This window comes from Polyodon spathula, chromosome 13 (assembly GCF_017654505.1).
Source record: "Polyodon spathula isolate WHYD16114869_AA chromosome 13, ASM1765450v1, whole genome shotgun sequence".
Taxonomy (NCBI): domain Eukaryota; kingdom Metazoa; phylum Chordata; class Actinopteri; order Acipenseriformes; family Polyodontidae; genus Polyodon; species Polyodon spathula.
Window position 1 is genome coordinate 32,070,158 of NC_054546.1, and position 14,844 is coordinate 32,085,001.

Consider the following 14,844-nt stretch of genomic DNA (forward strand, 5'->3'; position numbering starts at 1 on the left):
CAAAACCAGTCTGTATGCGATTGCAATGATATACGAAAACAAACAGGAGATAAATGATAAGATGCATCAGCTGTTCAGTGCAAGATTATGGATTTATATTTTAAACTAAACAGAGGGAAATGCAGGTTTACTAACACACATGTTTTCAAGCCTTGGTTATTACTCCTGAACACTGGAATGTGACAATGAGTGTCTGCCATCGTTTGAGCTCTGCGTGTTAGGCCTTTGGCTGTTGACTTGTGGTGTTCTCTTAAGCGATTCAGCTGAAGTATGTATGCTAGCAATCGAAATACACTGCAGAACTGTATGTACCAAGGCAATAAATTACAATTGCATGCAAGCCAAGAGGAAGAGAGTTAAACCAATCTCGTCACCGGCTGCGGTACAGTTCTTGAATGAGAGTAATGATGCGAAAGCATGTCCGAATGCACCCGACAGGTTGAAACCCCCCTCTGCTCTTGTTCTTCCTCCTGTGCTCTCCAGGACTGCGGGCTCCAGCTGAACGATGAGGAGGGTCACCGCTGCTACCCCCTGGATGGGCACCTCCTCTGCCATGGCTGTCATGTCCGCCGCCTCAATATCCAGGTGCCGCCCCACCCTCCCCCTGGCTACCCTATACACGTCACCGAACTGTGAGACCACAGAGACCCTGAAGGAGACGGCAGAAGAGCGATGGAGCGGGAGAGAGGAGTGTAATGTAGAACAGCCTCCCGGCTGCTGTAGGCTGGAGCACTTTGTAATACAGCGTGAAGAGCCACATGTTGAGTATAGCGGCCCTGGTTAGGCTACTACTTGGCAGCTGTCTGTTCGGTGTTAACTCATTTGTAAACAGCATTTGGGGGGAGGTCTCATTCTTCAGAAACCTTTTCTTGTAGTTGCAGTACACAAGTGACTGAACTGTGTGAGGTTACAGCTGTCGACACACACAAGCAGCAAGGCCTCGCCTCGAGGAGAGACACACTTCGGAGGGGGTGGGGGGGTGGGACTTCTTATCGCTGAAGGCCTGAGAGCCAAGAGGCAAGGCTGCACTTGTGTTTAACCGAAAACGGATGGACAGCTTCGGAAAGCCACAGAGACAGCTGCTGGAGCAACCGCTGACAATTCAAAGTAGTCACTGTTGCAGAATCTCTACACTTGTAAAAACTGCTTGTCATTCCCAGCCTGCAAAAACACTGTAACACTGCAACATCACATTGGCTATGCAAGGAAACTGTTGTATGCAATTTTGCATTATTTCACTGTTAACCCAATAATGTTTTTTGCTGTTTTTTTTTTTTTTATCCATTACATGTGGGGCCATGATTTTCTTTTTATTTGCAGTTGCTTGTATGTTGTTATAACAGTCTTTTGTATTAATTGCAGTTACCACATCTTTAGCAAACAATAGCATTTGTGACCTACAAGATTCACTGGCAATGTTTTAATGATATAACAACTATTAGATATACATAGATTGTACGTACAGTTGTTTTTATATTGGGCAGAACTTTCACGGAGACCTATAATTTTATTGGGCAGAGAGGTGAGGAATACATAGATCTTGCATAGCTAGAAAGACAGTTATTTTATCATGTTGCTATTCGTTATCTACTAGAGTCAGAGGCTGAATGTACTGATTAACTAGCAGTAGATATGACAATAGGAGTCTTAAAACTACTGTACGACGAGGGTGTAGGGGATATAGAGATGTATTCCTTTGTGGACCACTGAAATGTCTAACAGAACTTGCACTTTGTGATCACTAGATCCCGTCTCATTGGGGGGGTCGCCTTTTAACTCTGCAATGCCTTAGCATTTTTTAAATGAGAACAGCAGCTTTATCTATGTAACTATATACCGTTTCTGTACAAAACCATTTTTTTCCCCTGTCTTGCAATATAATATCCTACGTATGAAAAATTCTGACTTATGAGGCTGAATTTAAAAAAATAACAATATAGAGGGGTGGCTAAGCATTGTATCATATGTGATACAAACATGGGCATTACAGGGTTAAACGTGTTTAGTCTTTACATACTGTTTTCAAAGAGTTTTTGTGTGTTCTGAGAGTGATGGCTGTACCAACTCCATAATCGTTCAGTGAAATCAGATGCACTGCTGTTTCAAAGGCACATTGTTCCCCCCTTCCTCCTTATCAGCATCTTCTAGTTACAGCCAGTTAACAACTAAACAAATACGTCTGCTTTCACTGATACTCTCTGGGCTCTGATCTCATGTTACCTTCGGTAAGAGGCCAGCCCAATGTGTCTTCAGGTCTTAAAGGGTACATAAGGATCTTTTTATTTTATGGTGTTATATTTTATTATTATTATTATTATTTTTTTACATTTTGACCACTTTTTTAAACTTTTAAATTGCATTCTCTGCCTCCGAGATGGCTTCCCATGTACCAGCACAGACCTCTCAGAACTGCATTTCCCATGATCCTCCTGCTCACATTTGTAACCGAGATGGATTTACCAGTGAGCAGGAGGATGATGGGAAATGTAGTTCTGAGAGGTCTATGCGGGTACATAGAAAACCATCTTGATGCAGGGAATGCAATTTAAAAGTTTAAAAAAGTGGTCAAAATGTATAAATAAATAAATAAATAAAACGATACTCACACCTTAAATAAACAGTTGTAGCAACACATAGGAACATAAACTCCAATAAAATAAAAAAGGTACTTATGTACCCTTTAAGAGTTCATTCAAATCTTGTATATGGAACTAACAAAACAATGCCAGTAAATCTTATATAAAAACTGCATACATTCTGAACGTGCATTTGATTTTTGAATTAAAGAATTACACTTTACTGATTACTCCTTCTGGCTATTTCAGTGCTGCACTTCACTGTTCGCTGTGTCCCTGCATTTTACAAGTCATACGAAGGAACGTAAAAACGTTGAAATCGTTGAAAAACAGTGATTGGTCCTTCCGTGTTGCTTCTGGAGTTTTGCCAGAACCTCACGATATCCGAGATCCTTCAAGTGATCTCTTGAAGTAGAATACAGCAAGGTGGTCAAAGTGTAGCACTGAAGTTTTAAAGGAACGTTGGCTGAATTTTAGTTCATCATACCGTAATATGTTAGTCTTTTTAAAACACAGAATGTGAGACCTAGGGTTAGCTCTATGTACTTTCAGGCTGCAGAAACACAAACCCGTGCTTTTTAACCTACAGTAGAACTTGAAAACAACTGCTCGATGTGGTTACAACCCTGAACAGGTTTGTTTTTGCTCTCTGCATTTTTGGAATGATTTAAAAAGATAAGTTAAGTATACAAACTGCTGAAGGACAGGAACAGTGCAGTTTCAAAATGAAACGACACGCCATGGAAAGCTATAGTGTTTCAGTCCTGAAAACTACATGGGATCCAAAGTCGTAAGACTGAAATACTTTCTCTTTCATTTGGGTATTTCCAGGTTATTTGATCATAAAATGTTTTTGAAATATCAAGTCAAGACTTTTCGCAACCTTACAAAACCTGCAAAGAAAAATCATTCTAGTCTTCTGCATAATAAAACCTCTGGTATCCTGATTTTGGTGGCACTGTATGGACTATAGGCAGCAGTTTGCAAATTGGCGATGGTGAATCTTAGATGCCAATAACGTAAAGTTTGAAAACCATTATTCTAAGCATTTGCACAAAAAAAGCTTTGCTAGTCTGTACTTTTATGGTCAATGTTAGTAATAAACCCATATTTAGGGTAACAGATTACCAAAACTGTAGTGCAGTACAGGCTGTGCATTCTTAACATTCCATTAGCAAATATTTCATTCCGTCTTTGCACAGAGATATTTGCATACACAGATTCCCTGAACTTCGGGTTTAATAGGTGCCTCAGATTTCGTTCTACCACAAGTGACAAAAAAACATGTAAACATGGCTCTAAGAATGAGGAGATACAGAAAGAGATTGACAGTGTGTAACAGGCATTTATAATATATTCAAATCGTTTTTACAATAAAGTAAAACCATGATTATCCAGACATATTGGCCAATGTTTCACTGTCCAGTTACCAAGAGAAAATATGTTAACCAGCTCATCTCAGAACGATACTGTAGGTTGTACAGGGTTTCCCATAAGATAGGCATCATAGGCCCTATCAAATATAATGCTGATTTAAGATGTGCTCTGTTAAAACTGGTTAGTCACACCTAGTTCACTGTCAAAATAATTGCTTCAAATAAAGACATTTCACACCTGAGCGAAATAGATAGAGAACAATATTAGCAACGATATGATGCCTGATCTATAGCATATCCAGTGTATTTCAATGCACAGGGTCTTGTAATTATTTGCCATTGACTGCGAATATCACATTAACAATTGTACAGTAATTGTATTTTCCATATATGATTTTTACAAACCCACCCTGGTCTCCAGTAGTTTAGAGGTTTTACTGTATTCTGAAAATGCTTATTTTTATTTTTTTTAAAAAGGCTTCAGCAGTTGTTCTCCTGTTAACAGGAGATTTTATAGTTGTCAATGTTTCGAGGAGGAAAGGGGTTCCATCATGAAAGGCCAATATTTACATTGAATTAAAAATACACACAATACCTCTGTACAGTCAAGTGGAAGGACTGAAAAAAAGCATTAAAAATGGTTCAGAAAGAGAGTTGTCCATTAAGCACAAATTCCATATGCATTCCAAGATAGAGGAACATATATATACAGAATATTTTGATGCCCATTTTGTATATCATGTAACTAGTTTTCCTGTACAAAAATGTTAGTTTTATAACTGTATTGTCAGAAAAAAAAAAGTGTGTCTGTGTTCAGCGCGCCCTGTGTGTAGTTTGAGGGGGGGGGGGGGGGGGGTAGATTTATTTATCTACAGATGAAAAATGTAAAGTTATTTAATGTGTTAAAAGTCAGAAGTGTCATTTAACCTTAGATGATATAATCTGCTTTTTTCAATAAAGAGGTTTTGTAGTTAACTTAAAAGGTGTACTTTTTGATTCAAAATGGGTGGCTTATCCCAGTGGAGATAGACTACTGATAATAGGTGCTTGGTTGGCACATTGTAATAGTGCCATCCTGCCTGCCAATGGTGCCATTATAGCCCGTCATTAAACCTTGGTTTAATAAAATCTGTTTTGTAATTAGATGAAACATTGTGATATGACAGATTGACGGATTTGTGGACCTCAGAAGTCCTTCACAGAAGTGCATAATCACAGAAACAATATAGCAACGGTATGTAAAAATATTTTGGAAGCATCTTGCCATTCAACAAATTTGGAATGAAAAAGACACTAAAACCACAAAAGCTGTAATAAAAACAGCAACATCTTTCAGCAATATCTCCACTCCAAAAATATAGACTTAGAGGATATAGTGAATATAGAATATAGGCTGTGGAGAAATACAAGCCTCAAGACCTGAATTGCCTTGTGCAGGAGTTCCACACCGGTGGGTGGAAGCTGAATGGGTTAAAGCTGTCTTTGAAGGATTCATTTCGGACAGTGGAAAATCAGGACAATATTACCCTCAACCTTTGCCCTAATCCACTGTTGGACAGTTTTTCACTATACATATGTGATACTGTGTGCTTTACAATGTTTGATTAACTTATTGCTGAAAGTCCCTGTGATAGCTGAACATCTCCCAGAATTTATTTTTTTACAATCTTCTTTAACCAGTAGGTATTTTTCCACATTCCTTTCACGGTTGATAAGTAGATAAGTAAACTTTCCCAAGAATGCGATCAGACCCACATCAATGCTGGTATTATTATTATTTACTGTAACAAGACGCTGGCACGCATGTAGACTTTCCTTAATTGTTGTCCCTCTGAGACTTAATATTGCTACCCCACCCTGTGTGATGATTGGGCATTTACTGTAAGCAAAACAACGTTACCCCTGGGTCTATGTATTAACTAGTAATGGCCAGCAAGACCAAACCGACAACTTAAACAAAGTGTGCACCATGCACAACCCACTAGGTGTCTGGGCCGATTGCCCACTGAGCGATTGCCCGCTGAGTGATTGGCCTCTGACTGATTGCCCTCTGAGCTATTGCCCTCTGACCTATTGCCATCTGAGCGATTGCACAACCCCCTAATACACTAGTTTTACATACATACTGGACTCCTTTTACTTAAAAATACAGTTTATATACACTATATCAGTTCAAATATCAAAAGGTGTCCACTTCAAAAATGAACAGAGAGGCTATATAGGTTTGTAAAACAACTAACGTAGGCAAGGATATGAACTATATGTGAAATAGGTACTTAATAATTAAAATATCTATTGTATATAGATGATTCTTCACAGTTTTCATAGCTTTATAATACCAGTATACTTTAAACTGCTACTTAACTTTAAGTATATCATTGTGCATAAACTATTTCTGAAAAGTAAAATGGAAAGATTAAGAACCCACAACATATCAAAAAATGTAAAAACACTACATGGGTTTCTAGTCCTAACCCTTATTTAGGCACTTTGCTTGCAAGCATACATATAGAATATTCATTTCAGGAAGACAGACACGTATTTTTCTCTTCACATATGCAACGTTAAACATACAGAAATAATGACTGAAACGAATGCATTGACACACAGAAAGAAAATATATTTATATACATTACATTTGTAACATATGGCTTCATGAAGCAACACATTTGATTATGTCTTGAAGACAATATATTCATCATTTAGAAATTGTCATAGTGTTCACTGAATAGAAAATGCAGCAGCAGCATTTAATGACGTCCTTTCAAATGTGCCTGTTTTTGATAAGAAGCTGCTGCTGGATTGTAAAGTGGGACAAATTGTCATTATTTCAGTGAGTAATATTTTTTTAATTCTTTTGGGTTTTTTTTTGTTTTTTGTTTTTTTTTTCTGTGATATTTGTAAAAGCAATTTCCTGCAAAACTGATCCCCATGCGTCCTGTCTACATTCTCCTCAATCTGTGACAAATGATGTCATCTTTTATTTTTGCACTTTTAATGCAAAGCATTTGCGAATTCAGGTTCACTCTGACAATTTCATTTACTGAGTCAGTTCATTTTTTTTATTAACTGGGTGCTTGATACATTTATCAAAAGTAAAAGAATTATTTTTCATCCATTTTCATCCTTCTAAACGCTTATTCTTTCCTCATAATGTGTTATTTATTTTGTGTTCACTAAGTGATTAATTATTTTGCCACGGTTAGGCGCTTGGTTTTTTAACACATTATCCGCTGCTTATGTGGAATAACTTTATTATTGCATTGTGCATCACAAACCCTCTGTCTTTGTGTTTTTACTCCATCGATTCTTGGGTTTGCCAGTGGCTTCACTAAAGGAATAAGGTGAGTGTGTGTGTGTGTGTGCATATTTATATATGTTAATATACGTGCTCATTATTTTAGTATTACAGAGATTCACAAAAGGTTATTTAATGGTGTATTTCCTCAGGTTATTATAAATATAATAGCTATGTGGTGTTTGTTAATGATTTTTGATGAAAGTTGAATTTCGGCACTGTAGGACACCCTACACCTTTATCTCAGTCATTTATTGATAATTAAGCATTGTGTATTACAACCCCAGTGAATATATTTTTCTGTTTTTATTCCACAGGTTCCTAGTTATTCCAGAGCCAATGCGACACTCCGTCCAGAATCTAGGGGCGCTGGAACTAGGGGTGCTGGGGGTGCGGTAGCTTTGCATTGCTTCCATCATGTACAGGGGTTACAGTTTTGTTCAGTGGCTTTCAGCACCCCCACTTTAAAAATGTTTCCAGTGCCACTGCCAAAATCCCCGTCGACTTCACACAGCCAGGACTCGAACCTGCGCTCCGATAACTCTGCTACTCCCCCTGGACATTACAGGGCCGTGCCTTTACCATGGGAAACACTTGGGGACCCCTATACTCCCCTGACTGTACGACTGTTCACCATGCGCCACTGCCTTTACCAGGGGAGACATTTGTTTTATTATAGCTGTTAGGACACAGTGTCTGGTATTATTAACTATAAACACATGGTAAATTGCAGCGTACCACATTTGGTCCCCTTGATGTGTCTAAGTAGTGGATTAAGCAGGTTCAGTCCACTTGATTGGACTAGAGTTAGTACACCTTCAAGTCCCGATTGCAGCATACCAGAAGTTAATCATCACGGGTGGATCATCTACTAAATCAGACTAAACAAGATCCTGATTGCTGTTTAGTCTGACCTTTGTGTATATTGATTTGAGTGGTTCATTCTTTCAGGGTATATTCACTTTCATGCATTTGTTTTGCTTATTCTTAACTTGTGTTTTCTTTTTGCTTTACTCTTTGTTCCTTCCTGTTTAGTGGTCTATTCTACTGTTGCTTTACTCATTCTAATAGTTCATTGTTTTCATCTTCCATGTTAACTGTTGTAGTCTTTATCCTGAAACGAACTGTCCTTCTGTTCCCCTGGCTCTTGTTCCCTCCCTGTTTGTTCTTGCATGCTATTGCTTCTGTTCCCCTGGCTCTTGTTCCCTCCTTGTTTATTCTTGTATGCTACTGGACCTTCATCCTGGAGTTCTCTTCATTTATCATTGGCTTTTCTGCCTGTTAATTATTATATTAGTTCATTCTTAATTTGTTCCAACTGTCTTCACTCATTGTTTTAATGGTTTATTCTAACTTTGTTTTTTTAATTTATTATGTAATTGTTTCTTTCTAACTTACTGTTTTACTTTGCCTCTAATTGTTCCTTTCTAACACTCTTAATTTGTTCTCTAACTGCTTCATTCTTACTGTTTTGATGTGTGTCTCGCTAACATTGTCTTAATTTCTTACTGTCTAAGTTACTTAAGTTGGTTCTAAGTTGCTTTAGTTTCTTTCTAACTAACTCAAAGTTTCTAACTTACTAATGTTCTAACTAACTTTACTTTGTTGTCTTGATTTTTTTGTAACTTCTAATTGTTTTTCTTGTATCTTCCACTGTATTCATTACCCACCTCTCTATAAGGGTATCGCTCACTGGCAGGGGCTCCCTTCTAAAAAATCATTGCCTTGGAAGGACACAGTTTTTTGGTGCGGAAAAAAAACATTCATCTAAAAAAGATGCACTCCCACAAAACCCTGCCCAGCTCTGGTTGCCATGACACCAAAAGAAATGACATGACAACCAGAACAACACAAAGGTACTGGTGTTCTCTGCTTAAGAAATTGACAAATAAACACCAGAGTTGTGGTTCAGGTTTTGTCTTGGATGTTGAAAATAGTATTCAGTCTCAATCTGTCCCAGTAATGTACAGAAAATGTATTCAAGTACTAGTTAACATTTTACAAGGGCTGGATCCATCTTCTTCGTCCTCCCTCTACAGGACAGATCTTCTTTCCCTCCTCCATCTGTGGAAATACAACCAACATCATTAGTTACAACCAACACTGTTACTTGTCTCAGGAACTCACCTCTGGGAAGTGGTTTTGAACTACTGTTCTCAGGGAGAGAATGTCAGCATGGGATTAGCCCACTGCACCCACAGGAAAGCTGCATGTCACATTGACTATAAGGACAATTCACCAATTTTATGAAAATAAAGGAAGGGATCAGCTGGATTTGTTCTCACTCCTTTCCATGGAAAAACACGCTTTATCAAAAATTTGAATTTGTCTCTATAATAAATTAACAAAATCTTTAAAATAACAAAACAATTCAACCCTAGTTCTCCCACGGCAAACAGCTTGCTAAGGAATTAGCTCACTGCACCATCTCACTTTTGTGAAAAAGCTTATATAGGAAATGGTCCAATTCTTTGAAAAGCAGCTGGATTTGAACTCAGTCCTCAACAGACAAATAGTACAGCATGCGAGTGAACTAGCCCATTGTGCCACTTCACTTCCGTGGAAAAGCATGCTTTTTATCTATAAGGTAAATGAACCAAGTCTGAAAATAAAGGAAGGCACTGGACTCAAACCCAGCACAGTATGCTTGTGAACTAGCCCACTTATCCAGCTGTCTCCTTGCGACAGTCTAGCAGTCTGACTTTGTATATGATATTAACTTTCATTCTCAGAGAGTGCACACCTGGTGTTGAGAATCATGGATCTTGTTACACAATTGCAGTTTCACGCCACTGAAGAGAGGAGCGATTATCCAACGCCAAAAAGTGGGGGTGGATCTTCTCGATAATTTTACTATGTAAATATATAGTTGGGTTTGACAATATGTCATCTAGATCATATATATACATATATATATATATATATATATATATATATATATATATATATATATATATATATATATATATATATATATATATATATATATATCTAATATAAATAGATCCCCATATATACGTCGGGCGTTACCTATTACGTGTACACTCAATATATATATATTATACCACGCTAGCTTCTATAGGAAAAGCTTAGGAATCTGAAGCTGTGCAGCAGAAATAATTTCACTTATAGCAGGATTGACTTTCTGCAAATTTCTTTTGCTGAAACAAGTTGGATGTTTGTCTTGCATTTCCATTATGAAATAAGCTTTCATACTCCTACTACAGTGCTATCTCTACTTTTAATTCATTATTACTGATGAAACGACATGAGTGGCAATCCTTTCTAAACAGGTTAAAGTCAAAACTGCTGTTTACGTGTAAACATGCCTTAGCATTACCAGCAGCCGCTGGATTTATTGGCTTTGCATGAGTGAAGATAGCTCTATTAACACTTTCCTTTTCTTTCTGCAGAAGTGGACTCAAGATTCAGGGAAGGGAGATGGAAGATTATCATATAAAGGACAGCCGCAATGGATGGAGGACAATGAAAAAGCTTAAGAGGGCTTAAAGTTATATAGTATGCTTATGTATTTGTACCTCTGATTATTTCTTGGTTATTTTGAATAAATAGACTAAAATGTTAGTATGTGTTGTTGGTTATGTACATATTATTATTATTATTATACTATTATTATTATTATTATTATTATTATTATTATTTATTATTATTATTATTATATTTTTTATTAATAAACATAAAGATTTTAAAAAATAGAAAATGTGTTTATTGCTTTATATAATCCTTAGTATTTGTTGGTAAAGGGTGTATTATGTGGATGGACAGCTTCATGCACTCCACAGCTTCAGGGTGAAGCATGTAGGTCACCAGCTGTTCATTCAGGATCAACTAACGCTGGCTCTTCTCGTAATCTTGAGAGAGAGGCAGAGGGAGAGACATGTGGCTAGAGTCTAGCGCCAGGGTACCTCATATAGTGCCAACAACATTATATTCTGTAATTTGTTATCTTTTTATTAATAGGCAACCATAGGTGATAATAGTTTCTCATTGAGTCTGGACTAGTCACATGACCCACCAACACTCCTCCACACACACAGGAGAGAATGCTTGTGTCCTGTAGGAAGTTGTGAGAGGGGCATGATTAGGGCAGGTTTGATCTTTTAGCACCAGTAGGCGCTCTGGTGCTAAACTTTCAAAAACAGTTTAGCACCAATTTTCTAAACGATTTGCACCCCTGCATAATTATAAAATGAGTGAAGCTTGCCCTGTTGCTGATGCTTTTCTGGTCAGTTCTACCAGATCCCAGGAGACACATTGGTATCTTGCTGCCAGAAAAGTTTAAAAAAAAATAAATACAAATTTGGGTTAGCAGTTTAGGCTAAATACAAGTAGCCTTCAAGCTAGGTCCACGGCTTTCTACGGAAAAAGACTTTAGGCTGTATTGACTTTTCTTCTATAAATTGCATTAGATTAACAGTTTAATAGGGATATGAAATAAAATCTGATTGTCTGTTGAGTTGATGATCCTAATAATGAGCTACACAGAGGCTTGTTTTTAAATGGAACTATCTTTAGTGCTGAAAACTATTTAAATTGTATTAATGATACTCTTTCACCCTTGCTGCTGCTCTATATATTAAACAGAGCACTTAAAGTATTTTCTCCTAGCTAACTAATGTTTCATTATCTCTCTGCTCTAACCCAATCATAAAAAAAAAAGTAATTGGTAAAGGTTCCAGAGCCTTCCTATTGGTTTTTGTTAGTTTTTAACAGGCAATATGTCAGATGCTTTTTTCTTTTGTTTTTTTTACCAGCTAACATCTAGCTTACTACTTAATGGTTAGTTAATAGAAATCACTTTAAAAACTAATAAAAAAGCTCAGCTTGTTATTTTCAAATCACTTGGCATATCTTTTTCAATTAATACAATCTGGTGACAGTGAAATGTCATACCCAGACCAAGTTGCTTTCTAACTAATCTTTAGTTAAAGAAAAAGGCTTTGTGCACGATTAATGAAGCGTCTCTTACAATAACACATGGAAATTAAACGGGTAAGGGTTGAAATATTGTGAATATGTAGCTGGTACTAATTCTCCCAAGAGCTTACGCTGGCTGCAGTGAGTGAGCTACTCAGCTATAAAACAGACAGCAGAAACTATTTTGGCCTCTGCTGAAAGGTCAGCGCCGAGGTGAGGGGTGGCTTGTTCGGAATTTGGTCAGGAAGTGAAACACAAACATTCCATCCCAGAGCTCTGTGAGAATGTACAGTATCCTGTCTAAAAAAAATGTGCTGATAAAACTCATCTCCCTGCCACTCTCTCATATCCGAGCATTTTTTCAGCACTGATAAGAGCCTGTCATTGCGAGGGAGAGCCAGGTGACCCGTTATTCAGGTAACCAAATGCAAGTAGAATAGCAGGTCACAATCTTTTTTTGTAAATTTTGTATGAAACAGAACTACTTAACTCTTTAAACACTGCTGACCTGTACACAGGTTTAGGAAAGATAACTCCTTTCAAAACTCCAGACTGCTCTAGTAGTATAGGAAGGATAACCACTCAAATGACTATTTCAGTAATACCCACTCAAAACTGCTGTAACTGTTACAGTGTGTAGTACAGTAGACTGCATACTGAGTTCCATGGAAAAAACTGTCTGAAATTGGACAGGTGCAATTCTGATTTTCACTTGAGAGCAGTACCCACAAATTCTAAAGTAATTTAGCGAAACAGAAAAGTCTGTTGCATCTTTTTTAACATGTTTAATAGTCTTATACCCCTACACTGCAGGGTATGCAATAAAGCCTTTGTACACTGAAGTGAGCCCATCTTAGAAATAATTGGAAAGTACTAAGCATAATCCATTAAAAACATGTTCACCCCTTATAAATATTTACTATGGTAAGTTAGCAGATTTTGTAGTTTTCCCACAGTTTTGCTGCATATGTATCACAGTTTATGATGATTTTCTATGTCTTCTAACATTCCTTACCATGCCTCTACTATCATTTCACTACGCTTTATTATACTTTGCTATGCTTTTACTATGGTAAACTTTCCAAAGTGACCAGTCGCAGTATGTGAAGAGGGGGCAGAGGGGTTTGGTGTTCAGGATCATAGAAAGGCGTTCTAGGGTCTCTGGCAGCTGTTGACAGGAACAACGGATTCCATTGAGAAGACGCCTGTGAGGAATGAAAAGGCACCTGGCAAACCCCCCCCCCCCCCCAAGGTGCCAAGAAAAGGGAAGTGTCTGAACCACCTCAGAATACCTGGCAAAGCTGATCCAAGAAACAGAGCATATGGAAAATCCATTGAAAAGAATGATAACCAAGTCTTTAAAATCCAATCTATCTTACAACTTGCTCCCATAATACGGTATTGGCTTCTTTTTGTTTTTACATTAATTTAGGATATAATAATGTAATCCATCTGACCAAAACATTTTGGTGCATAAAAAAGGATATGAAGACAAGTCATTGGAGTTCAAGGTAGGTCCTCCTTTTGTGATTGACACAAACCACATGTGATTGAAAAAGTGGTGCCAGGGAATGTGCTGTGCCATGCAAAGGATAAGCTGAGTAACTCATGCAGACCCACCTGTTGAGAATGTGTCTGATTGTACAAATCATGAAGCAAGTACATGGAAAATTATACATTTTTTGGTTGAACCATATAACAACTACAGATTTTAAATTACTAAACAATATTTGTTTGAATTATTGCCATTCACATAATTAACAAACCGGCATTCCCTATTCTAGAAAAGCGTAATATGCACCCCGATGATGTCATTAAACTGACATACTGGCCTGCTAGACTCAGTTTCCTTTTGAGCGTTTGCAGTTATTGATGACATTCCTGTCCTTCCCTGTATTGGTGAAGTGTAGGACAGCGTCACACACACAGATATGCAGCACGCACGCATGCAGACTCATGCCTCCAAGCGCATTACCCAGGTCAAGACAGAAATCCTGTTTATCCTCAAACCTTAAACAGTCTATGAACTTGTTTCTGTTTTGACAGATTCATTTGTCACCAGCAGAAGATGTCAAGCTGCAGACCAAAAATGGACAGAAAAAAAAGTCAGTTTGGTTCCAGCTAAGCAATCAAAGTCACAGCCACATTCTTCATATATACACTGAGTGTACAAAACATTAGTAACACCTGCTCTTTCCATTAAATAGACTGACAAGGTGAATCCAGGTGAAAGCTATGATCCCTTATTGATGTAACCTGTTAAATCCATTTCAATCAGTGTAGCTGAAGGGGAGACAGGTTAAAGAAGGATTTTTAATCTTTGACACAGTTGAGACATGGATTGTGTATGTGTGCCATTCAGAGGGTAAATGGGTAAGACAAAAGATTTAAGTGCCTTTGAACGGGGTATGGTAGTAGGTGCCAGGTGCGCCGGTTTAAGTGTGTCAAGAACTGCAACTCTGCTGGGTTTTTCATGCTCAACAGTTTTCAAGGATGATCCACCACCCAAAGGACATCCAGCCAACGGCAGGCCAGTGGTCGAAAACGGCTCATTGATGAAAGAGGCCAAAGGAGGCTGACACAAATTGTGCAGAGCAACAGAAGGGCTACAGTTAGTCAACTGACAGACCAATACAACATTGGTGCCGAAAGACCC

At 37.8% G+C, this 14,844-nt stretch overlaps 1 protein-coding gene across 1 annotated transcript in view; it reads left to right on the forward strand.

Annotated features, from left to right (window-relative positions):
* Nucleotides 1–2,328, forward strand: part of LOC121325858 (Wilms tumor protein 1-interacting protein homolog) — a 32,306-nt gene extending 29,978 nt beyond the window's left edge. The window contains exon 8 of the mRNA XM_041268947.1: nucleotides 484–2,328. Coding sequence (XP_041124881.1) covers nucleotides 484–636 — 153 coding nt within the window. The 3' untranslated portion in view covers nucleotides 637–2,328. The remainder of the gene's footprint in view (nucleotides 1–483) is intronic.
* Nucleotides 2,329–14,844: the final 12,516 nt, after the last annotated feature.